The sequence below is a fragment of the Microtus oregoni genome, unplaced genomic scaffold, assembly GCF_018167655.1.
Source record: "Microtus oregoni isolate MIOR12 unplaced genomic scaffold, Mior012 000003F_ref0000135, whole genome shotgun sequence".
NCBI lineage: Eukaryota > Metazoa > Chordata > Mammalia > Rodentia > Cricetidae > Microtus > Microtus oregoni.
The window spans coordinates 40082429-40106262 of NW_024543062.1; the positions used below are offsets into that span (position 1 = coordinate 40082429).

At 42.6% G+C, this 23834-nt stretch overlaps 1 protein-coding gene across 1 annotated transcript; it reads right to left on the bottom strand.

Moving 5' to 3' along the window:
* Positions 1-9: 9 nt before the first annotated feature.
* Positions 10-23355, bottom strand: Serpinb5 (serpin family B member 5). Its single transcript, XM_041648657.1, has 7 exons — positions 23248-23355; positions 14290-14464; positions 12224-12361; positions 9546-9663; positions 7244-7386; positions 2966-3133; positions 10-1726 (listed from the first exon to the last, which is right to left on the bottom strand). Exons 2-7 carry the CDS (start codon positions 14455-14457, stop codon positions 1334-1336), a joined length of 1128 nt encoding a protein of 375 aa, XP_041504591.1. The 5' UTR covers positions 14458-14464; positions 23248-23355; the 3' UTR covers positions 10-1333.
* Between the last annotated feature and the right edge of the window lie 479 nt (positions 23356-23834).

The window sequence follows — 23834 nt, forward strand, 5'->3', positions numbered from 1 at the left end:
AACAAGACACACAATTCAATAATACTTTATTGTCAATAGCACAGAAAAAAAGTCACCACTGAACCTTCGGAAGAAAAAAATTATTTACAATAAACGGCAATGAATTGGAAAAGGGGAGGCATATAAGAAAAACCACAGCAAATATTTCCTTCTGGGGGTGAGTTAAAACATTAGGTTGGGTTGCAACATAACTAATTTATCAGAACCATTAATAAACTATGTGTGTAGATTACAAACTGTTATCCAACAGCCAGATTTAAAAAAAAAGAAACATATTCCCACACATGATGAGTACTTAAATAGTTTTGCTTTTGTTTTCTGGAGGTTTGGGATCCCTTCCTTTTCCCACTGCCACATTAGACAAAAAAAGAAAGTTCCTTAAACAGTCACAAACTCTCTTATCATCAAGAGAATCCCTGGAGATCTCAAGACACTGGTGTTGGAGGTGTGAAGAACCCTGTGATCTGGCTAGAAGCCCTGCCAGCAGTCATACCACCCAAATGACCAGATGGGGCAGCTAGGAGAAACAAAAGCCAATTTTTGTAAAAGCTAAGCTTCCCCCTAGGGTCTTAGTCTTCAGCTAAAATGGGCCCAGAACTTTATCCAATACTCCAAAGATCTAGAATGCTCTGCAAAGTGTTTCCATGAGCTGACAACTTATTCATTTTTCAGAAATATTGATCATTTGTGAACTATCCTTATGTACTTGTTTTGTGTGAATAACCTATGCTTTTTAGCAAAAATATTAAAGTATTAATATTCCAGACCCTATTTTTGGAGTTCCATAATATATAGTATTTACAACATGCCATCTTTCTAAAATCTCCCATTAAGATCCTGAAAAAACTGTTTCTCAGGGTTTAATATGAAGACTTCCAGAACCACAGCATAGTGACAGGGTACTCTCGTGGGCCCCATACTCTAGAGTTTCTCAAGGCTTTAAAATGGTGAAAATGTATGGAACATTCTTCATCTCAGTGAAGAAAGGCAAAGTTCTGAGGATAATGTCCTCCACGTCATCCTTACAGGAATTTCTTTGTGGAAGACTACATTTTTGTGAGTGGTTCTAGATCTTTGACAAATGAAAAACACACATTCTTTGCTAAGGTGATTCCCTTTCATTACAAACATGTGCCATTTTCTTTGACAAAGAAAAACAAGGAAGAATTGGAAAAGAAGTGTCTGTTAGTATGAAGGCTACACATGACAAGTACCAGCTGCTTCCTGATTCCGCAAAATTAACAATTTATTGTATAGAAAGTGATTGCATACAAAGTTTACAGAGATCTGCAACTCCAGACAAGTTACCTGAGACTTAGCGGGACCCTGCCACTTAAGGAGAACAGAATTTGCCAAAGAAAATGATGTTTCGTGTTTTGTTGTGTCTAATGATATAGATAAATGGGTGGTCAGCATTGAATTCATCCTTGTGCTGTAAGATTCGGGATCCTGGCACCTCAATGGACTCGCCACCATCTTCGGTTATTTCTAGGCATACCCTGTGAATCACATTTGATAGGGTCACTCCCTTGGTCTCTGACATGCCAGAGAAATCAGATGTGTTTTCATCGAAGAGACTTTTCAGACCCAGCCTTTCCAGACTAGCCTTGGGATCAATCATCTTTTCCACCTTAAACTTTGGGAGAGAGAGTTTGACTTTGGCATTGGCCATGGTGCTGGGGTTGGTCCACTGCAACAGTGTGTCTGGGTTGAGCTGCTTTTCAATCTGAAGGACAAAATAGGAAAGAATTTTATTTACTTCTGATTGGAAAGAAAGATAAAGAAAGGAAGATCTACCTTGATTAAAAACAGAAAGTATTACTGTACGACCAGCTTTAAACAATCTAAATCAACTTTGGCTTGGAGATGGCCCAGCAAGTTCCTCATATAGGATCCACCAGCCACCCAGACGTCTCCTCCCCATCCTACAGGAAGGCTCTCGTTTGCTTAAATTATAGAGCAGTTTTGTTTGTTTTTTTATTGCAGAAACAGACACATAGATTATTATGTTACATACACCACAGTAAAATGAATATAAAATTAGAAGTTTTTGTATAGATCCGCTGACTGTTTATTATACTTTCTGTACAAAAGAGTTTGCATTATTCATGATCTAGGCATACCACCAAAGTTAATTAAAAGCTATTCCTTTTCTCTTTATGATGGGAACTCAGACTAGCTTTGATCTGCTCCTTAGATTGCAGGTGATGAATACAACCATTTCAACTGGTTGAAAAGATAGATATGCAATGAAGCATAAAATAAGTTAGTCATAAAATTCTTCGTGGAACAAATGAAGTCAAATGGCTCCTTGCCCTTCCCACAAGTGCCACTGAGAATGACAGCTCCTAATCTTACACGAGTGTCCCTCTCCTGGTGCGGATAACAGCCAAGGGCAAAGTCACAAGCTGGTGTGCGTGCATTTTCAATAGGGAAGGAGTAATTTAGTCTTCTATTAGTATCCAACAGCTACTTCTCATTAATATTCTCACTTTCACTTGGTACAAATTAATAGGACCAAAAAATCACTATAATTAACTAGTTTTGCAACTAGTGAGCTAAGGGGCTTATTGATCTGTCCATTTACCACATGAAGTACAGGCCAAGAGCTCTTTTTCCTCTTGAACTCAAACTCTTTATCTTCGTGTCATTGACTGATCATGTGGCCATCAGCTACTCGCTTCTGTGACTTCCTTCCTCATTAATAAACAAGAACATGATAATGGCTTCTACTTCGTAGGAATGTTATACAAATTAAATGAGAAAATTATTGAAAGACTTTAGTAGAAACCTTGGCCCATAGATGACAAACAATTGTTGGCCGTTTTCACTTTAAAGAAGAAAAGAGCCAGACTGGACCTCAAACCCCTTGAAGACGACTGGGCTAGGGTATGTGGGGAGGGCCGTGCCTGCTCCTCCCTCCTCTCACTTGTTCTCCTTTCTAAGTGCCCAGCTGCCTCCTGACCTTTTCCAGGCCTGTGGACTCATCCTCCACATCCTTGGGTAGCACAATGAGCATACTGAGATGCTTATTCTGGAAGGGAAGTTCTATGATCTTAGCGTTGATCTCATCAATGTTGCCCAAACAGAACGTGGCCTCTAGATTCATCATTTGTACTGGTTTGGTGTCTGTCTGTTAGAAGAGAAAGTTTTAAAAGGGTTAATGTTCAATTTATAAAAAAAATACATATATATGCATATAAACATATCTATACAAACATAAACAGAGATTTACATGATAGAGATAGAAATAGAGACAGGAATGATAATAGAGATAGAAATATACTAACTTCTCTTATGCTTTTGGATCACTATAGCTTAAGCACAGACAGGGGAATCCACACTGCTTGCATCCTGTGATGACTTTATGACTTCATTTGAAAGTTATTCATGTACTTTACTATCCCATGCGCTCCACATGATAAAAAACTATATTATATTTACACACATAAAAAGGAAAATAGCACAATTTTACTTATATCAAAATACAAGGAATTAATATGAATACGGGAGCAGGCACCTGTAACCCAGCACTCTGTAGGCAGAAGCAGAAGAACCAGGAATTGAAGGCAAGCCTGAGCTACATCGCAAATTCAAAGCCAGTTTGAGCTACATAGAAATACCTTGTCTCAGAATCACATGGACTGAAGATATCGCTCAGGACTTTAGCATTTGCCTAGCATGTGCAAAGCTGTGGGTTCAATACCCTAGCAATGTGCGTGTGTGTGTGTACACACGTGAGCACACACACACACAAAGATAGAGGAAAAAGGAGAAAGAAAAATGTATAAAATTATTTTCAAACTTTTTCTAATATGTATATGAAACAAAAAAAATTCCTTAGTTAGATTTGGGTTCAACCCCCAAGATAATTCATTAATAAATAGAAGTATTACAAAATCTGGGGAAAACAATCTAAACCCCAAACCACTTCTTGTCTCAAGCTTTTAAGTACATAACTTGTAGATCTGTACAGAATTTCTCAGAATAAACATCACATTAAGCTCTTACTATAACTTCACCAGTATAGTCTAGCCCTTAAAGGAAACATCAAGGTACATGAGAAACAGTTTAATACCATCACTCAAAACACTCAGTGATTTACAAATGTGGTTCAAAGGACTCAGGAGAGAAGTAATAGGACCTGTATTCAAAAGCAGTGTGCTACCCCATGCAGACAGAGTCAAGTCTAACCTCATGTTGGCAGATACTGAACTACCATGACATCACCTCTAGAACTGCTCAGGGGCTAGGTTTCCAGGCTCTGGTGTCACCAGGCTTTACGACTTCATAGCAAGAATGAAGGGAGAACACACATTCTCTCTCTCCATTTAGAAACATGCTTTAGCCATTTCACAAATATAAAACCACAGATCCTAACAAGATCAAAGCCCAAGTCCCAGTTCCACCCACTGGCATTCCATGAGTGACCCCAGGGAATCCACAAGAGACCCCCTGAGCCACATGCTCTAGGGCCCATTGCTGACCCTTCCCAGAGAGGAGCGTCAACCATCAACCAAATGAGCCATGTCATCCTAACATGATTGGTAGTGGGGTGACCCCACACCCCTGTGAGGGCAGAGGCTGTAAAGTATATGCCGCTCCAGCTCTCAATGGCAGACAGCATCAAGCATGCCCAGAGCCATGCCAAAGCCTATGTGTGAACTTGCAATGTCTGAGGTGTCTAAAGAGTAACCGCTGTCACCAACACACGTCTGGTGGACAGCCAGCCCTGTACCTAGCAGTCAGTTAAGTCCACTGCAGTCAAAGAACTCAGGAGAGAAAGTGTGAGAAGAATCCCCTGCCCCCTCCTCAACCAGCACCCTGGGAGACTCTGGATCCATATGAGCAGCTTCTCCCTCCCCAGCACCCTGGGAGACTCTGGGTTCCTCAGGGGCACTAACAGTACTTCTCCCTCCCTAAGAACTATGTGATCACGGACTGTTGTGTTTTATCTGACACTAATTTAGAGCTGAGGATGTGGGTCAGTATGTCAAATTCTTACCTATCATGCACAGAGCTCTGGTTTGAATCCCTGGCAATACATGCACCCACTGTGGAGGTGAGTGGCTCTAATCCTGGAATCGGAGAGGTAGACAGGAGAGTCAGACAGCCAGAATCAACTGTGGAGGTGAGTGGCTATAATACTGGCATTAGAGAGGTAGACAGGAGAGTCAGACGGCCAGAGTCAACTGTGGAGGTAAGTGGCTATAATACTGGCATCGGAGAGGTAGACAGGAGAGTCAGACGGCCAGAGTCAACTGTGGAGGTGAGTGGCTATAATACTGGCATCGGAGAGGTAGACAGGAGAGTCAGACGGCCAGAGTCAACTGTGGAGGTGAGTGGCTATAATACTGGCATCGGAGAGGTAGACAGGAGAGTCAGAAGGCCAGAGTCAACTGTGGAGGTGAGTGGCTATGATCCTGGCATCGGAGAGATAGAGACAGGAGAGTCAGAAGGCCAGAGTCATTTGAGGATATGTTTAAGCTGAAATCTAGTCTGGGTTACATAAGACTGTCTCAAAATTTGGGGTGCTGGTCTTTGAAAATTGATTGATTATTCATCCAAAAGTTTGCAGAGTGCTTAATGTAAGAAACTGTACACACCGAGGTGAGAAAGGCACCGTCCTTACCCTTATAAAGTTCAGCCACTAATTGAGCAAACAGGAAAACAAATTTGTCTTAAGAAAAAAATATTTGATGTGAGAGGGGTATGGACATAAACTCCATGAGGGAACGGGGCAATTACAGAAGCCACTCTAGCTAACCCAGGCCAAGTTGGTATGTGAAAAGGATTTTCTCCTTGATTCTAGCATTAAGAACCTGAGAACCAGACAGGGCTCAGGGGAAAACCTACTACTATTATTCTGCTGAAGGAACATGGCAATAAAATGACTCCTAACAACACCCGGCTATACACATAGCTAAGAGCAGCAGCATCAGAGAACTTTCTTCTTTCAGTAGATGGTAACTAACAAAAAAAAAATCCACACTGGACGGTGTGCACAGGGTGAGGGACTTCACAGAGCCCAATCCTAAAAGGAATGTATGTATCTGACTCCTCCCTCAAGGCTCAGAGATCTATGTAGAAGAGGAGGCAGGAAGACTATCAAAGGCAGAGGTGGTGGATGACATCAAGGAATCAGCATTTTTCAAACACAGCAGGACTGATACACGCATGAATTTACGGAGGCTGGGACAGCATGCACAAGACCTGTGACAGTTCGAGCTAGATGGAATCCCTGCACTGAGAAGAGGAAGTAGACACCAAGTCCCACCCTAACCAAAATGTTCTTTGCCATGGATACCTGCTGGGAAAGGGGAACTCCATTTTCTCCAATGGAGTGTCCCTGGGTTTGTTTATCACCCACACTCCAGGGAAGGCCCATGCTCAGGAGCAGTCGACCAGCACAGGCACTCCATGGCATTATAGTACATGCACACATGTGGAAGTTAGAACAACTGACGAAAGTTGTCTCTCTTTTTATACCATGTGGATTTGAGGAACCGAACACAAGCCATGAGGGTTGGGAGTAAGTTCCTTTACCTGCTGGGGCATTTTGCTGGCCCAAATATTCATACAAGTCACATTCCTCGTACACAACCAAATCACACACAAATCTTCGAGGTTCCCCAGGATCTTTCAAGATTTTTCTAGTCCTGATTCTTTGGTTTAATATATTTTAAAATGGTCCTTTGTTTACAGATATTAGTTTTTATGCATCCACCTCAATAGCATAAATGATACTGCCCCCCAAAAAATGAGCTTCTAATCCTTTTTGTAATGACTCCTGGGAATAGATGAGTCATGCTATGCTTTGTTCTTCATAATCAATCAGGGCCTCAAAGCATATAATAAATGCTCTAGGCTGGGCTGGGGAGTGGAAGGCTGGGCTGGATGGGAGGAATGGGGTTGGGACTGCGCTGGGGCTGGGCTGGGGCTGGGGATGGGCTCTACCAAAAGGGGAAAGGAGGAAGGGGTAAGAGATGAATATTAAACCGTGGTTTTTATCACCAGATAGGTAAGAAAATGAGATAAAAGTGAGGTGACTGAGTCAGGAGCACAATTCCTAACTGGTCTAACTTTCCTGATAACCCAAAGGCCTCTAACGTGGTTTCTTTGCTTCCTTCCCTTCCTTTTCCCTCCTTGATTTCAGGAAGTTTTCACATCCACGCCAAGAGTCCCTGAGCCCTGCTCTGCTGCCACGATTTGAAACCCATTTCCTGCTTCATGCTGTGCATACCTTGTTGACTCTGAACGGACATTCTTTTGTTTCTGATTCAGGAAATTTTTTCATCCACTTTCCAACAAAGTAGGCGGCATTAACCATGAGGATTTTGGTCTGGTCGCTTATACTGTTCTCCGACAAAATGTTCTCAAAATGGCCTGCAAATTATTGTAGAAACCACACATCATGGTCGTCCATTGAAGTAGCCTGCTACTGCAAGCTTGTTCACTGACTGGATGCCCATCACTCCTTAGCATCACACCTGGAAGGACTGGTAGCCAAGGCTGTCCACTTGAGGGCATCTTTTCTGCCCTCCTCCCCTTCCAGACCAGACATCTCAGAGAGATCTAGGACTGGAAATCAGCCCTTTCTGACTCAGCTTGTACTCCTGCGCTAAGTAGACACCCGCTTTTCACCAGGCCATGTCCACACCTCCACGTATATCACCTCACTGTTTTCCATTTACAGTTGAGGAACCTGAGGTTCAGAAGGGGTCAAGGGCTGCTCTACTGTGCTCAGCTGAGGCTACATCTTCACTCTACAATTCTACGCTCCTTTCCCCAGCTCACTCCTTGGAGGCAGCTGATGGACTGGAGGTCAGCTGTAACACTCACAAGTGCAGTCACTTCATAATTACCTCAGGCCTTAAGTCCTCCACAGCCCACAGAGCACAACCACGAAACCCCCTTAAGAAAAACACTGCTGTGGTTTGAATGGCACCTGGCATTTTTGCAAACACTGTCACTTACCTAATTTTCACGCTGTGGTCATGCCCAGTGTCCATTTTAAGGAACCATGCACAGGATCAGTGTTCTGCCAGCACTGCCTTAAGATGCTAACTAATGAGTGTATAACATACAGCCTGCATTTTCTTTCATGCTCTAGGTCCTACAACCTGAGTCCAGTCCTGCCGATGCCACCTATGTCGGCTACGTGATGACTTTATTAAAGAAATCCAAAGAGCTAATAAAAATCCAGGTGCCAATAGTGGCAGAGTTTCAGCTGACACCTTGCTTCTGTCTCCAAATTCAGAATTCCCCCTAAGTCCCACCCTCTCCAGTCAGAAACTGCAAACTTATTGAGATGCCAGGATAGAAAGCTTAGACAGTTGATAAACAAAGCTGCAACAGCGATTTTAAGCCAAAGCTTCTTTCTGCTTATAATGTTCAAAATTGTATTAAACCTGGTGCTGTTTATATCAGCTATTCCTTCCCATGCAAGGCTAAAGAGATTTTATTTCAGTAACATATATTTGTGTATGCAATACATATATCCACATGCATATATGTTTATGACTACCATATAGTGTATATACACACCATCTATTTGGAGGCCTCACAGCAATCACGTGAGAATTTTATTAAGATATGCCACATTTGACTGTTCTGTAAATTGCAGCTCCATATCTAAACGTGTTGACCATCTATATGTGGTACCTGGATTCGAATCTGGCTTCTAAATGACTCCAGAGTTCCTGTTCTTCCCATGTTGTTAGAGGTGGACATCATTCATGAGGCAGCACTCAAATGGGATGCCGTGCTGGTCTCTGACAGTTCTCAAAAGTTCTCACCCCAGCAACTATCGCTCGGCAGCCGTCAGTGACCGCCAGTCCTTCAAAATTACTTTCTACCTCCCAACAGGCCCCCCTCAACAAACACATCTCTAGGAAAGGAGAAACAGTCACTGACTGCAATCCAAACCATCTGAGTTCCGATTCTTCCTTGGCAAGGGAGACAACTGACAGGGACTTTTAATGGGGGCGGTGAAGTCAACCCAGAGAGAGGGCTGAAAGGAAGCAGGCATGGACTTGAATGCGGGCAGCCTGAGAACGTGTGAGATTAAGGACAAACTTCCACTCTGGTTGCTAGGTTTGCTTTGTTCTAGATTTGCATTTGCCTAAGACTTTTTGGATTTTTTTTTTCATTTTTGATAAAGCTGTAAAAATTTTTAGTTGGAAGTAGATTCAAGGATTATCTTCCCATTTCAAGACTTTAAAACCTGACTTTGTGACTTGCCAAAAGCCATAGTATAAAGGAAACAGCTGGGCCCCTACCAAGGCATGTGACAGCTTGTCAGAGAGCAAAGCAAAGCACGCTAAAGAAAAAAAAAGCATATAATTTGCCAAGTTATGAGCTGATACAAGAAATGCCAGAAACTGGAGTTGTTGACATGACTTGATGGGCAAAGAACTTAGCTTGCGCACTAAAATTACCCGAAGAAGCTTCCAGATGTTTAATACTTTTAGGCTTGAAGCAAGCATTGTTAAGCAGGAAGACCTCTTTGCTCAGCTGTTTACAGAACATTAAAGGGTACTTGCCATCTGTGAGCTCCTTAATAGAGCTGTTAATTTGACCTTTCGTTTCTTCCAGTTTATCTTTGAAGTCGACAGTTTCCAATTCTTTTGCATATGGCCTTTTTGTAGAACTGATAAATTCCTGAAAAACATCCAATTCACAGAATCACAAAGCTCTTAGCATCTGTAGGTGCAGCTAATGCTAAGAAATGAATTCCTTAAATATCTATTACTATGCATATATTTTCAAAAATTGGTCACACCATATGAAGCCTCATGTAGAAATAAGTATTTTCTTTGTATTAGATGTTTTATTTCTTCAGTTATAAGACATAACAATTATTAAATTATCAATTGATTATCAGGTCTGTCAATAACAGAAGAAACACTATATTAAATATGTATAGTTAAAGTATGAATCTCAATATTTCAAAAATATTTACTTATATTATTACATACATAGTAAAAATATGCAGTTGTGATTTTAAACTAATATATGCCTCAGACACTTAAGGTTTGAACTTTTAGTTCTCAATTTCTGGTGCTATTTTGAGACTTCCTATAAACTTTGAGAAATACAGCCTAACTGGAAAAAAAAAGGTCACTGGGGTCCTTGGAGATAATTATTCTCACTGTCACTTCCTGTCACTCTCTACTCCCTGTTCCTTCACGATGTGAGCAGCTGTCTTCCGATACCTGCTCCTATTGACATTTCTGCCCAAACAGCCATGGACTTTGGAATCTTAGAGCCAAAATAATTTTTTCTTCCATTAATTTGCCTCTAGAAAGTATTTTATTACTGCAACAAGAACAAATAATGAATACAACACATATATATATATATATGATGTATGTCAAAAATAAGAATCAGAAATGAAAACAATGAGCAAAAACCCTTATCTCCACTAAAATAAATGAATATTCTTTAGAGTCCTGACACTCAAAATATGGTCCAAAGATCAGAAGTCAAGCATCACCTAAGAGCTTGTTAGAATGAGCTCTCCAGCCCCTTGACTGACTAAGACTATGCATTTTAGCAAGATTTCCATGAGTTGCACATTGAAATGTGAAGTATGGGACTGTGGAGAACATAGTGCTGTGTCTAACTCTAATTCTTGTTTAAAATGCAAATCCTAGCCACACTGATCTTGATACAAGAGATAGGAGGCCATGAACTTAGGCTTTCAACAAATACTTGAAAGGTTTAAATTCAGGGGCCGCTCCTCAGGGTACCAGCTGGTAAATTTGCAGGTATTTTGTGGTAAGAGAATCAATGAAAAACAGAGAAAAAGGAAGAGATGGGGAAAGGAGAAAAGAAGGGGAGGGAGGGAGGGAGGGAGGGGAAGGGAAGAAATAAAGGGAAGAAAAGGAAAGAAAAGGGAAGGAAAGAGAAGGGCAAGGAGAAAGAAAAGGGGAGAAAATGTCAAGGAAAAGGAGGGGATAGAAAGGGAAAAGAGAAAAGAAAAGAAATGAAGGAAGGGATGGGGAGAAAGGAAGGGAAGAGAAGAAAAGAAAAGTTTGGTAGAAATGATTCTAAATATGGAAGGGAAGTCCAAGCAAGCTAACAGAGTTGGATGCCGTGTCACTCTGTTCTTGAATTCCTTCAGAGTAACAACAGTCTCACCCAACTAACTTAGCTCCACTTAGCTAAAAGTCAGCCGTGGAGTGGTGGGAGCAGCCAGCACTCCTAAGAACATCAAAAGACTTCAAGTGAAGAGCCCCCACTGTCATTGCCAATGACAAGTCTTTAAACATCACTTGGGGAGTTTTTAACATGCTCCCATACTCAGATGAAATGCACATCTCAATTTTCTTTCATTTCCCAGGCGACAGCTGGAACAAAAATAGTTGTGCATATGTGTCTTCATGCCATAAGGGTAAACTCACAACAATATCTAATAACTTATTTCTCAACCGTCTCTCACAAAAGCAAGCATGGAATGCAGAACACTGCCATGCCATAGTGGGACATTTGGCTTGGCAATCTAGAAGCTTGAAATTGTGACCAGAGAAACAAAAGCTGAGTCAGTTCTACATTACCAGAGAAGGGAAAGTCCTGTAATCGAGAATGTTAGTTATGAGTTAGAATAGAGATCTTAAAAATATTGCGCTACACTCTAGGATCTAACAGGAGGGGATCACAGTGTTCTTCATATGACAGCTTCAAGAAATGCCTTGGCTTAAATGGCTACGGCAGCTTTGTACAATGTCTTTCTGGGTGGACTAGGAAAATAGCACGGGATCACATCTGATGAAAATGAGTCATTTATGTTGGTTATTTTCTACTGATTCTAAATGCTATCTGGACAAATTTAAAAAAAGAGTTGGGGAGTTTAAGACAACCTCAAGCAGTGTGTGCCCCCACTGTTTAAGGAGAGAGTTTCTTTCAAGTCATTTTGAGTCCTTATAAAGATCTGTTTACTAGATAGTTGGTCCTTCCATGATCCCTTCTTTCCAAAGGAACTGAGGGTGGGGAAGGATTGGTTAAAGTTCATAGGGAAAGGGGACAAGGTTTTCTGTATTCCAAGCCAGAAGTGACTGCTGTTTCATCCCGCATCATCTGCAGTAAGGTCGCTTTCCTTTTCTAAGCTTTAAACCATAGCTGGCCTATGAAAGGAGGTGTCCTGGAACAAGCTGTGGGCCCACAGAGTGACATGCCCTTCCTGGGATGGAGCACAACCAAGCTGTGAAAAACCACTTACTGTAGAAGGGTTCAGAGATTTGTCTATGTAGAGTCGCTTGATTAGCTTCAAAGAGTAAAAGGAACTGAGCTTATTTACATCCGAAGTGACTGTTTGAAACCCAAAGGGTACATCTTTGACATTCTCAAAATGAAGAACCTGTTTTAAAAAAAAAAAAAGAGCATTCCATTATCAAAAAATAAAATAAAATAAAACAAAACATTGTTCTGGGGGTTGAGGAGATAAAGTGTTTGTATTGCAAGAATGAGGACCTGAACCAGATCCCAAGATCCCATGTTCTAAGAGAGAGAAACAGAGACAGAGAGAGAGAGACAGAGACGGAGAGACAGAGACAGAGAGACAGAAAGAATGAAAGAGAAGAGAAAGGGAGGAAGGGAGGGAGGAAGGACGAAGGAAGGAATCCGGGCATCAGTAGCTCCTCAGTAAGGTATGAGGCATAAAGAGCACCTCCCTGGCTATCTGTCTGTGGCTCAGGTCTTGTGGTGCAGGTAACCACAGCTGCTGGGAGCTGATGGGTGCTGTGACCCTGTCAGGCCCAGGAGTTTGCATGTCACAGCACTTCCCCACATCCTCCATGTCCTGCGTTCTTACTGCCTCCGCTTCCACATTTCACGAGCCTTCATGTTGTGAGGGGAAGAAAGGTCAAAAAAGATGGCCTATTGTGGCTGAGTGCTCATTCTCTTATTTCAGAACTTAGACCAGTTATGCAGGTCAGTGTTGACTGCTGCCCACTGCAAAAAGGGGCTTCTCCAGAACTCAGAGAATGCACAGCCACTGGCACATTTCCCGTGCCTCGGGGGATGACCTCTCACCTCTACACATATAGGCAGCACCAATTGGACTAAGCAGGTTGGCAGGGGGAAAAAGGCATGAAGCTTGGAAAAAGCCATGTTGGGGGGTTGAAGGGAGTTAGAAAAGTTAAATGGGGATGAACATTATCGTTTCATTGTGTGTGTGTGTGTGTGTGTGTGTGTGTGTGTGTGTGTATTCCCAAGAATTAAGAAAAAATAATATTTAAAAAGACCAGAAGTTTTGGTAAAACCAGATATGTTACATGCACTGAAATACTTTTCCTTTGGTCGAGGAATGGACAGGCCCCATAGCCCTTCTGGAAAAAGGAATGAAAAGTAAAAAGTGGAGGCTGGGTTGAAGCATTTGGAGAGGAGTTCATAGCAGCTCTCCCTAGGACTCAAGTAGCTGCCTCTGCCTCTCTTGGTCTCTCATCCTAACCTCGGCAACATTTATGAGTCATGATTTTATGGATACTTGTGATTTTAAATACTGATGAGCTTGTGAAAAAAAAGGGTTTTTTTTAACCTTACATCAATCTACATAAAAAAATAATAGAATGGGATTGGAATTACTGTACTGTCTAAGAGATTGTGAGGCCTCAAAACAGCAATCAAGAAAATCAACTCATTTAAGAACTTTACCAAGCTAATCAAGCACAGCCCCAAAGAAACTCTGAAACATCTATATAATTACGTATATATTTACATGGGAAAATTTGCTTTAGTCCATGCCTCTCAAATGAGATAACCAAACCCCCAGTGTTCTAAAACATATGTGCATGCAATTTATTTTATCTATCCCAACTTGGAGATAGATCATTTAAAATGTTACTTCTGAAATTGGAAATACTCTAGAGTAGAATGTGATTGAGCTCACATCTTAATATTAAGTTCTAAATAAATTGTCTGTTGAGAGCAGTTCTTGTTCTCTGAATGTAGGGCAGGGGGCAGGGGACAGATTTTTCCCATTTACCAAGAGTGTGTGCAGTGGAGTATTAACAAGTCATGGACTGATCTTCAGAAATGTCAGGTGAGGGATGTCATGTGACTTGCTGACAGTCACTGGGAAATGGAACATCTGTCAGACCCCCATATTCTACATCCTAACCTGCTACCCGTTCTAAATATAGATCATGCTACCCATAAGTGAATGTTCACATTTAGAAGAGACTAAGGGAGCCTTGGAGATGTCTACATGTCTTTTATCTTAGGCCCTGACTATGAATTCTAGTAACTATCCCCATTCAAAATCAAAACAAGGTTTGGGTGGCTTACCTGTCCAATTTCATTTGCTGTGTCACCTTTGGTACCTACTTGAGCAAGTGACAGGGAAGTAGAGAGACATATTGGAGAGAAGAGAAGGTTTCCCGTGGGCTCCTTTTCACATAGCTGTTTGAACAAGTCAACAGCAAAAGCAGAATTTGCCAGTCTCAGGGAGTCCATCGTGGGCCTAGAACCAAGCACAAAACTTAATTTCCAATGTAAAATGTGTTCTCAGCTACATCCTGCCAACAGCAGTAAGAAATCTACTTCAGTGAAGCAATGATCTAGGGCAGGAGACAAGAAGAAACTTTCGGTAAATTCCCAAAGAATGGCAGACATGAAGAAACCTCGGGGCAAATGTCTGGAGGTGCATGATGTCTTCTGTGTGTGCTGTTCTCACTGTGGCCAGCATCTGATGCCCAGCCCTGGCGCCACTTCCTCAGCAAGCAGTCAGAGCAACTGATGCCATTAGAAAAACTCAGTCCGCTTATTTCAGTTACTATTTTGGTTAAATTAGACAAAATATCTATTTGTATATCAAAAAGTAATTGTAACAGTTTTATGATGTTCTATTTAATATTTAATAAATGTATAATTTTGTTCTCAAAAATACACTAGATTCCTAAATTTTTTTCTTTTTGGTTTTTCAAGGCAGTGCTTCTCTGTGTAGCTTTGGAGATTGTCCTGGAACTCGCTCAGTAGACTAGGATGACCTCAAACACACAGAGATCTGCCTGACTCTGCCTCCCAATGCTGGGATTAAAGGCGTACACCACCACTGCCCAGCAAATTCCTAATTCTTAACATCTATGAATTTAGCTTTGTTTGGAAGGAGGGTCTCTGCAGTTTAAATTAGTTAAAATGGGGTCATACTGGAGTTAGGTGGAGGCTAATCCAATGTGACAAGTGTCTTTCTGAGAATAGGAAAGAAAATATAGATATGGAGACACAGAAATGAAAGATAACCTGTATATTATATACAGGGAGAACAAACTGCTACATAGCTTAGACAGGATGTGTATGCTGAGGTCAGAGAGACAGTTTTAGTACCCAGGGTCAAAGGCTTCCTTAGCCAGGACCCATAAATGTCTTAGAGTCAAGTACAAGGACAGAATCACAATTTTCATCTTAGACCTAAACAGATTACAGATGCAAAGACAAGAGAATAAATCAAAAAGTGGATTCCTGGTTCAGAACGGTATTCAGATTTCTCTTTATAGGGATGTATGTAAAGTGACTCAAATAGATCATAATATTCCTGAGAATCTGAAAATCACAGTTATTAGCAAAAGAAAGCCAAAGTTGAGCCCACTGGTGACCACCAGTCCCATTCCCTGACCTCCTGACCTCCCCCACTGGTGACCACCAACCACCCTCTGCCCCCTCTGCTCACTCGCTCACGCGCGCTCATACACACACACACACACCCTGCACTGGTGACCACCAGCCATTCTCCCTGACATTGCCCTTCTGCTTATGCCTATGATAAGTATAGCAAGAGCAGACAGACTTGTGTGCCTATTACAAATCTATCACAAGGCACCAAAAACTTGTGGTGAGCGTTTATGCGTTTTTAAAAAGCCATTAGTCCTATTCCTGCTCTCGGGTGGGACCATGACATCGTCACCCTGCATAAAGGCTGACCAGTGTGAAGTGAACGGAAATCAGCAGAATCCCCTGCTGTGTGTCTGTGGAGGGCTTGGAGCCATCTGCCCACCACAGGGAGTATATGAGAGACTCCTGATTCCAGGTTTAGAAAATATATGTGAGAGACTTGGAGAACAGAATTCAGGCTTCCTCTAACAGCATGTTTAACCCTGACAATTCTGAGTTGACCACAGCCACAGCTCGACCTGAGTTGTGTGGGAAATGAGGAACTGTGTCCTCACCAAATAGAGAAACCTAAAGTCAGATCCCCGCAAACTGTTCAACACTTCCTCCAGGAAGCATGTCAGAGTGTAAGGAGACATTCACTCTACCGTTCCTTAGTGCCAGCATGCTGAGATCCATTCAGCCTAAATAACTGTGTGCATAGACTCACTCAACTTTCAATGAGTCTAGTTACAATATTAATACAAGTGCTGTATTACAATGTGAGGCTTGGATCCAGGTTGTGGTTGGAAACTATAAATGGATGCACACTTGACACATGGCATGGCTCCCATCAGCACAGAGAACCTTCCTCTGCATGGTGGGCTTTGAAGTCCAAACCCACATGTCTGCCTGACAACTGGCTCCTTGTTCAGAAAATCCTCCTTGGCTGTGAAGAAAGGGAGCCGTCTCTACGGCGCCACCATCCGATGCAGCCCAAAGGTATCAAGTGTAAGGTCTGCATATGTATGGAGAGCGTTGTAACGGTGTGATGGTTCATCTTCACTGTGAACTAGTGTAATTTAGAGCCCCATGGAAGCAAATCTCTGCACATGCCTGTGAGGTAGTCTCCAGGGTAATTACGATAAAGGCCCACTCTAACTATGGGTGGCATTATTCTAGGGGCCACTCGTCCCACCCTGCTGTCCCCTCCCTGTCACGAGGGGCTGTGTCTTCTGCAACTGACAGACAAAGGAAGCACACCCTGCCTTCAGCTGTTGGCCTCACATATGTTGTCACAGCGAGAATAAAAGTGGCACACCTCCACCAGTTAGGAAATCAAACAATTATCTAATGGAAAATCACACGAGTGGCTGTGCGATTGGTCCTGAGTGACCTGAAAACCAATGGAAAGCTGCTGTCCTCTGAGGGAGCTGGAGAGACGACAGAGTACAGCCAACTGGCGACTCCCTGTGTGGTAAGACGACGAATTTAAGCAAATCTCAGACATGTGCACAGTAACACCCAGAAAGAAGTGTGAAGTTCCTACATAGGTCGTTTTGCACACGCAAATTCTATTTTAAAACTTGTACATTTCAAATCCAGATGAATAAGCCCCATACAATAAGTTTACATGACTAAAAATTTGCATTCGAAATGCTAAAACCATTGCAATTGTTTCCACCTTTTCATTGCCTCTGTACAGGATTGTCTTCTTCGATTTTCACGAAAATCCAAGAATCAGTCTTTTTAAAAATACTATTCAGGCTGGAGAGATGGCTCAGTCATTAAAGGTTGGGCTCACAACCCAAGTTTTTTTTTTTTTTAAACTCAAGAACAATGGCAATGGGTTTTGATCCTACTGCACGTACTGGCTTTGTAGGAGCCTAGGCAGTTTGGATGCTCACCTTACTAGACCTGGATGGAGGTGGGTGGTCCTTGGACTTCCCACAGGGCAGGGAACCCTGATAGCTCTATGGGCTGACAAGGGAGGGGAACTTGATTAGGGGAGGGGGAGGGAAATGGGAGGCGGTGGCAGGGAAGAGACAGAAATCTTTAATAAATAAATAAACGGAAAAATTTTTTTTTTTTATTTTAATTTATTTATTTATTAAGAATTTCTGCCTCGTCCCCACAACCGCTTCCCATTTCCCTCCCCCTCCCCCGATCAAGTCCCCCCCCCCCCTCATCTGCTCGAAGAGCAATCAGGGTTCCCTGACCTGTGGGAAGCCCAAGGACTGCCCACCTCTATCCAGGTCTCCTAAGGTGAGCATTCAAACTGCCTAGGCTCCCACAAAGCCAGTACGTGCAGTAGGATCAAAAACCCACTGCAATTGTTCTTGAGTTCTCAGTATTCCTCATTGTCCGCTATGTTCAGCTAGTCTGGATTTATCCCATGCTTTTTCAGACCTAGGCCAGCTGGAAAAAAAATTTTTAAAAAAAACATTATTCTATTTGATTCTAACCCAGAAAAAAACCTTCACCTTTCATACCCACATTGGAGTAACTTTCATCTTGACAGGAGAAAGTCGGATGACTCCACAAGCAGTAACACAAATACAGTTTTCAAGAATTTATAGCCCTTTGGCTAAGGGTGAACGCCTACCTAGTGAAACAGCACCAGCCTAGTCAGTCCTGAAACCATAAGCATCCGAGCAGCACTGAGGACTATTCGGTAGGCTGTACTTAGATGTTTATGTGTTTATAAAAATATGTGACAATAATAATCACAGAAAAAGAGGTTGTGAATCTAGCTAGCAGGGGTGGGACAGAGGAGGAGAGGAAAATGGTGTGATTAGGTTTTATCTTAATTAGTTTTTTCAGTCGTTAAGGAAAATGAGAACTGAAAGTCAAGAGCCTTGTTTCTGCAGTTCTGTGGTGAGGTATTGTACAATCATAAGCCTTTAACGTGGGATAAGATCTACCCTGGCCCCACCTCTTCATTTAGAGGTGAAGATGGAGAGATTCTCCCAGGCCTCCCACACAGGGAGTGAGAGTAACAAGGCCAAACCTAGAACTCATTCCTTCGGGATCCCAGCCCAGCTCCTCCCCACCACACCGCCTCACCTTCTTTCTTCATAATTGGGTTTTTGCTCACATTTAACTTTTTCTGAAGTTTCTCAAGTTCAAAAAATACTGTATTCTTAATGATCCCCTTCAAAGATACCAAGATTTCCTCTGTGTGTAGAAGGGATGTTGTTTTTGTTTGGGTCTTGTGGTTGTTTCTTCGGTTGCTTGATTTTCCTACTTGAAGGAATTCTGGCTCTTTTTGCATCTGATGTTTCAAGTTCTCTATGTTTTGATTATTTCATTCTATAAGCTGTAAGCACCTAACTCAATCCAGGCAGAAGTAGGCATTAAGAATCCCAAGATGGGGGCTGGAAAGATGACTCAGTGGTTAAAAGCACTGGTTGCTCTTTTAGAGGACCAGGGTGGCTCACAACCATCTGTGATTCCAGTTCCAGAAGATCTAATGGTCTCTGTGGACACTGCATTTATGTGGTACACAGGCATACACATGCAGGCAAAACACATAAAATAAAAATAAATAAATGAAAACAATTGAAAAAAAACAAAGGCATCCCAAGGTGCACACATCCTAGCTTCTGCCTCCACCAAGCATCAGATAGTGCCCAAGTGTGATGATAGCAAGTATCAGTTACCATGGGAACCCTGAGAAGCACCTCAGCCCTAGCGGAAATCTCAGAGACACTTCAGAGAAGCACTGACAACAAAGTGAGTCACACTAAAAGGATAAGATGGACTTAATCAGACAAAAGGAGACCAGAGACAACTGAAGCAAATGAGCAGAATAACACTTAGCTGTAGGTGTGAGGATATAATAAGGTTTAGAAAGCAGTAAGGATTTATGTAAAGCAGGGTTAGTAGATCCTTTTCTAAGGTCCATGACCTCACTGGTCCTAGAAGCTGGCGGGGTTTCCAGGACCAGGCATAGCTTCCCTCCTCTTGAGTGGGCCGTATGTCCAATTAGACAACTGTTGGTTGTCACTAGACGTGAGTGCCACCGACTGCACCTTTTGCACACCTTGCCATGGTGGTAATTGTCGCAGTTCATAGGTGTTACAGCTGGGTAGGGCTGTTTAACAGCTTCCCTCCCTTGGCAGCTTGCATAGTATTTCTGGAACCATGGAAGCTATACCGCAGGAAAGAGACTTTCAGGTCAGACCCAGCTAGAGTCTTCTGAGTCCTGTGTCTTAAGTGTGTAGTGCCTGCAGCAATAGGGATCCATTCTCAACCCTCCTAGGCAACAAAGGGCTATGCCAATTATCTATATTGTTCTGGAAGTTGCTTGGCCTACACTGGCCAACCCTCTGAAAGGGTTCTTGTGTCTGGCACTGGACATTTTGTCCTTTTTGTTAGTTTGTGGTTCTTATAGGGAGCATTGGCAGCCCAAGAGGTTTAACTTCCTTTAAAATAGAGAGATGATTCATAAACAGACAGAACGTAGGTGGTAGATAAATGATAGATAGATAGATAGATAGATAGATTACCTTATATGTTCTGTATATAATTTTAAGTAAATAAAAAATAATATAATTCCTTGAGGCCTATCAAATAACCTTGGTATTATTTGTACCTTGTCTCTCTTTTCTGTATTAATCTTCATCTTTCCTCCCTACTACAGCCTCCTCCTCATTATTCTCTCTCATCAAAAAAAAAAATTCTTCTCTTAGAGCAAATGGAGGGTATACCACAGAAAACCACAACTGGATATAAGGTAGAGATCGACAGATTTAACCCAGCACCAACAGACATCTACATCACATCCATGACTCAGGGAACATTTTGGAAGAAGGGATGGAAAAATTTTAAGTTTCAAAATACCAGGAAATCTATTGTGAAACAGTCTTTCCTAGAAATGGCTGCATAAACAGGACCAGAACAATGGCAATATCAATGGATACATTTTCATGGAAGGGTGGAAAGTCTGAGGGCCCAACACCTAGACACAGAACTAGAAACAACTCTGGATGGCTGGGAGAAGAACTCATCCTTCCCAGCGATGAGACCCTTATTGACTGTTCAATGTTGAATGCTCAGCTTGTAACCATACGAGCAAAACAACAAAAACAGATTCAGCAGGCTCTATTTAAATATATCTGCACACACACACACACACACACACACACACACACACACAACACACGTAAAGGGCTATAACACATACAATCAAAGAAATAGCGGCTATCACCTTGTTGAGGAAATGGGGAGAATTAAGGAAGAATAACTAGGAGGGGCTGCAGGGAGGCAAGGGAAGAGATATGACGTAATTCATTCTATTTCAATTAAAAACAAAATAAAATAAATGAATGGAGCCATATGCACTAGGATGAGGGAGAACTCACTTCTCTGGACGAATAGTTTATGATGCCCCCTTTGCAAAGATTTCCCAAGGGCGTAAAGCATCCAAGCCAGTGATCTTCAAATGTGCTCATCTTGAAGCTGTTTGGAGAGATAAAGCTCCCTGCAGGAAGGAGATTATGCACCCGACTTTTCCTGAGACTGTCTTAGCATATGGCTGTTGTCCTGCATGCCCACAGTCAAATGATATAGGTCATCCTATCTATACACTGTCTGCCACGCTCATTTGATTCACACACATGTGTACATACACACGTGTACACACACATGTGTATACAGAGAGAGAGAGAAAACTACGTGCATACTTTTTCTTCATTTCTTAATAACTAAATTTTTGCCAGGCCTGAGAGCTCATACTGTAATACCAAGAAGGCTGAGGCAGAAGGATTGCCATGGGTTGTGAGTTTATAAGAGTCTGTCCTACATAGTATATGCCACCTTGGGGGGTGGGTACATAGGGAGATCCTGTCTAAAGAAGAAAATGCAGTTTTCCACACCAGAGTATTACAACTATCCTTTAGCCTGATTTGCCTCATTGCACAGACAGGAGAGTTGGTGAAGAACCTCTTTTAGGTATTATTTATCTACTCACCCATTGCTGAATTGAAGGCTGAACCTTATGCATACCAGGCAAATGCTCTACCACTGAGCTATGACCCCCGTCCATTTTTTTATCTTTTAATTTAAAATAGGGTTTTCCTACGTTACCCAGTCTGACCTTAAATTCCCTCTCACCCAAGTGGGCCTTTAATTTGGCCATTCTCCTGCCTCAGCCTCTCAGGAGGCTAGGATCACAGGCTTCTGCCACCAAGCCCATCCCTCTTGGAGCTCTGATATGACTGGTCCTTGGGCAATAATTTGACCCGAAGCATAAGAACGGAACACTGCCTCTATGGTTCACTTTCTGATTCGAGGAGGAGAAAACAGTACCAGATTAAGAAAAAGTATGAGACTCTCTAGCTTCCTTATGTGGCGCCGCACTATGAGAACTGAATGAAGTGATTGGGTAAAGGTGTCTAGAAAGTGCCTTCATGTCAGGAAAGTAGAGTGCAGGCCTAGGTAATGAGGACAATCTGTCATTTCCAACCTCGGAGGAGCCCGCCAATCTTAACTGCTGGCCCACTACATGGCTGCCAGACAATGCCAGACTAACCCTGCCGCACCTGGATGACCCAAACTGCTGAGACTGCATGCTGCAAAGTCAAACCCAGAGCGACTGAAGCGGCATCCTGAGGGCGTTAGGAGGCAGGGGTACGAAGCTGCTGACTCACTTGCTAAAGTCCTGTTCTGCTAGGCTTTCTCCTCTCCACCCATCCGGGAGCTCATCAAGGCCTGCACTTACTTTAAGGTGACTGATGCTTGTAACACAATTTTGTTAAAGATTCTCTTGAGATGGAAAAGATAAAGGAAAGTTTTTACCAGAACTTATGTCATAAAACATGCCTGACTGTCAGTCTGAAGCCTTCTGCTGTTTAAGCCGCCCTGCCTTCAAGCTGTGTGACTGTAGACATCACTTTACCGCTGAACCTTTCTTCAGCCTGAGTAGCTGAGCAAAAATTGGTCAAGGTCTCCAAGTTCTGAGATCCAGTTTTGGCAAATGAAACAGCCTATTGCATTAAATCAAGTTTTCAGTATGAAATGTTTGAACGAAACCATAAAACTTCTGTATTATTATCATTATTGTTACCCATGAGGAAGAGACAGCACATCTCAAAGTTCAGAAATTTATGTGAAAATACACGATTTTTTTTTCAAGTTTGCTGAATCTAATAGGACCGAGAGAGAATGATTCTGCCCAGAACACAGTTGTCAGACAAGGAACACTGATCTAACATGTAAAATGACAAAGCAGTCTTCATTTCGACCCCACAGGGCTCACTAGGAAGGTTGCCCCCGATTCTCTTCCTCTCAACCTTCTCTAGGCCTTAAATACCACACCCTGCATCACAAATCCGCCCTGTATTCCACGGTAGGTCTGGAAACAATCTCAGTCTCCCCAAAATCGCTGCTGCTCCCCACACCATCATCACCCAAACTTCGTGCCCTTTGCTTTCTTCATATTCTGAGCGTAGGTGGCTACGTGGAGTGGAGATGGTTCTCCCAGAGCCACGCACAAACAACGCCTTAGGAGCTGGGACTGCGACCCATCACACTGAAGGCCGGCTACCCTTGATGAAATCTGTTCACTTTCTTCACCGTTTGGAGTCAATCCCCTAACTATTTCATTACTTGTCCTGAAGAGGGAAGTCACCAGCCCTGTTGCCCCACTATGCTTACCTTGAGCAGCTGGTATCCTGGGAAATGCTTTGCAAGGGAAACAAGCGGAGGTAGGCTCTCAGGGGCAGTGAAAGCAGTGCTCTGGGGCCTGGGGAGCTGGCTCACCTGCGGCCACGCCCTCTCCTCCCACTCCGGCCCCGCCCACAGTGCGCTCTTACTCATAACTCTTGGCAGCCTGAACAAAATTGGAAGACGTGATTCAGGCCGAACTTGCTGTTGCAGTCTGCACAGCTTCAGATGGCCTGCGACAAGCTTGGGCAGGAAGAGTCTGTCGGTGGAGCCAGCCCTGAACTAAGTGAAAGCCTGTAAGACAGAATAAAGGCAGGCCTACCTGCCGAGCCAGCAACAGAAGGTGAATGGAGGAAAGTAAGAATAGAATAGGTGGTGATAGAAAAAACTACTACGAACTCCTAACTTGACCTCCATCTTTTCCACATAGAGTGCTCGTTCTCAAAACATGCATAGCGTTGCAGACAAAACATGCAATATCAAATTGATTAGCAGAAATAGTTTGATAGAATTGCAAAGTGGCTGTGTCCCAGTAGAGGACACAGCCTTGCTCTGAAACGTTTGGGGGAAGCCTGATT

Bases quoted from the DNA above. Each gene is read 5' to 3' on its own strand.
- Serpinb5 (XM_041648657.1), bottom strand. From the start codon at position 14,457: ATGGACTCCCTGAGACTGGCAAATTCTGCTTTTGCTGTTGACTTGTTC. The intron at 9,664-12,223 runs GTAAGTGGTTTT...GATGTTTTTCAG, and splicing joins AATCTCTGAACCCTTCTACA to GAATTTATCAGTTCTACAAA. The intron at 1,727-2,965 runs GTCAGGAGGCAG...TTTGTCCTTCAG, and splicing joins AGTCCACAGGCCTGGAAAAG to ATTGAAAAGCAGCTCAACCC.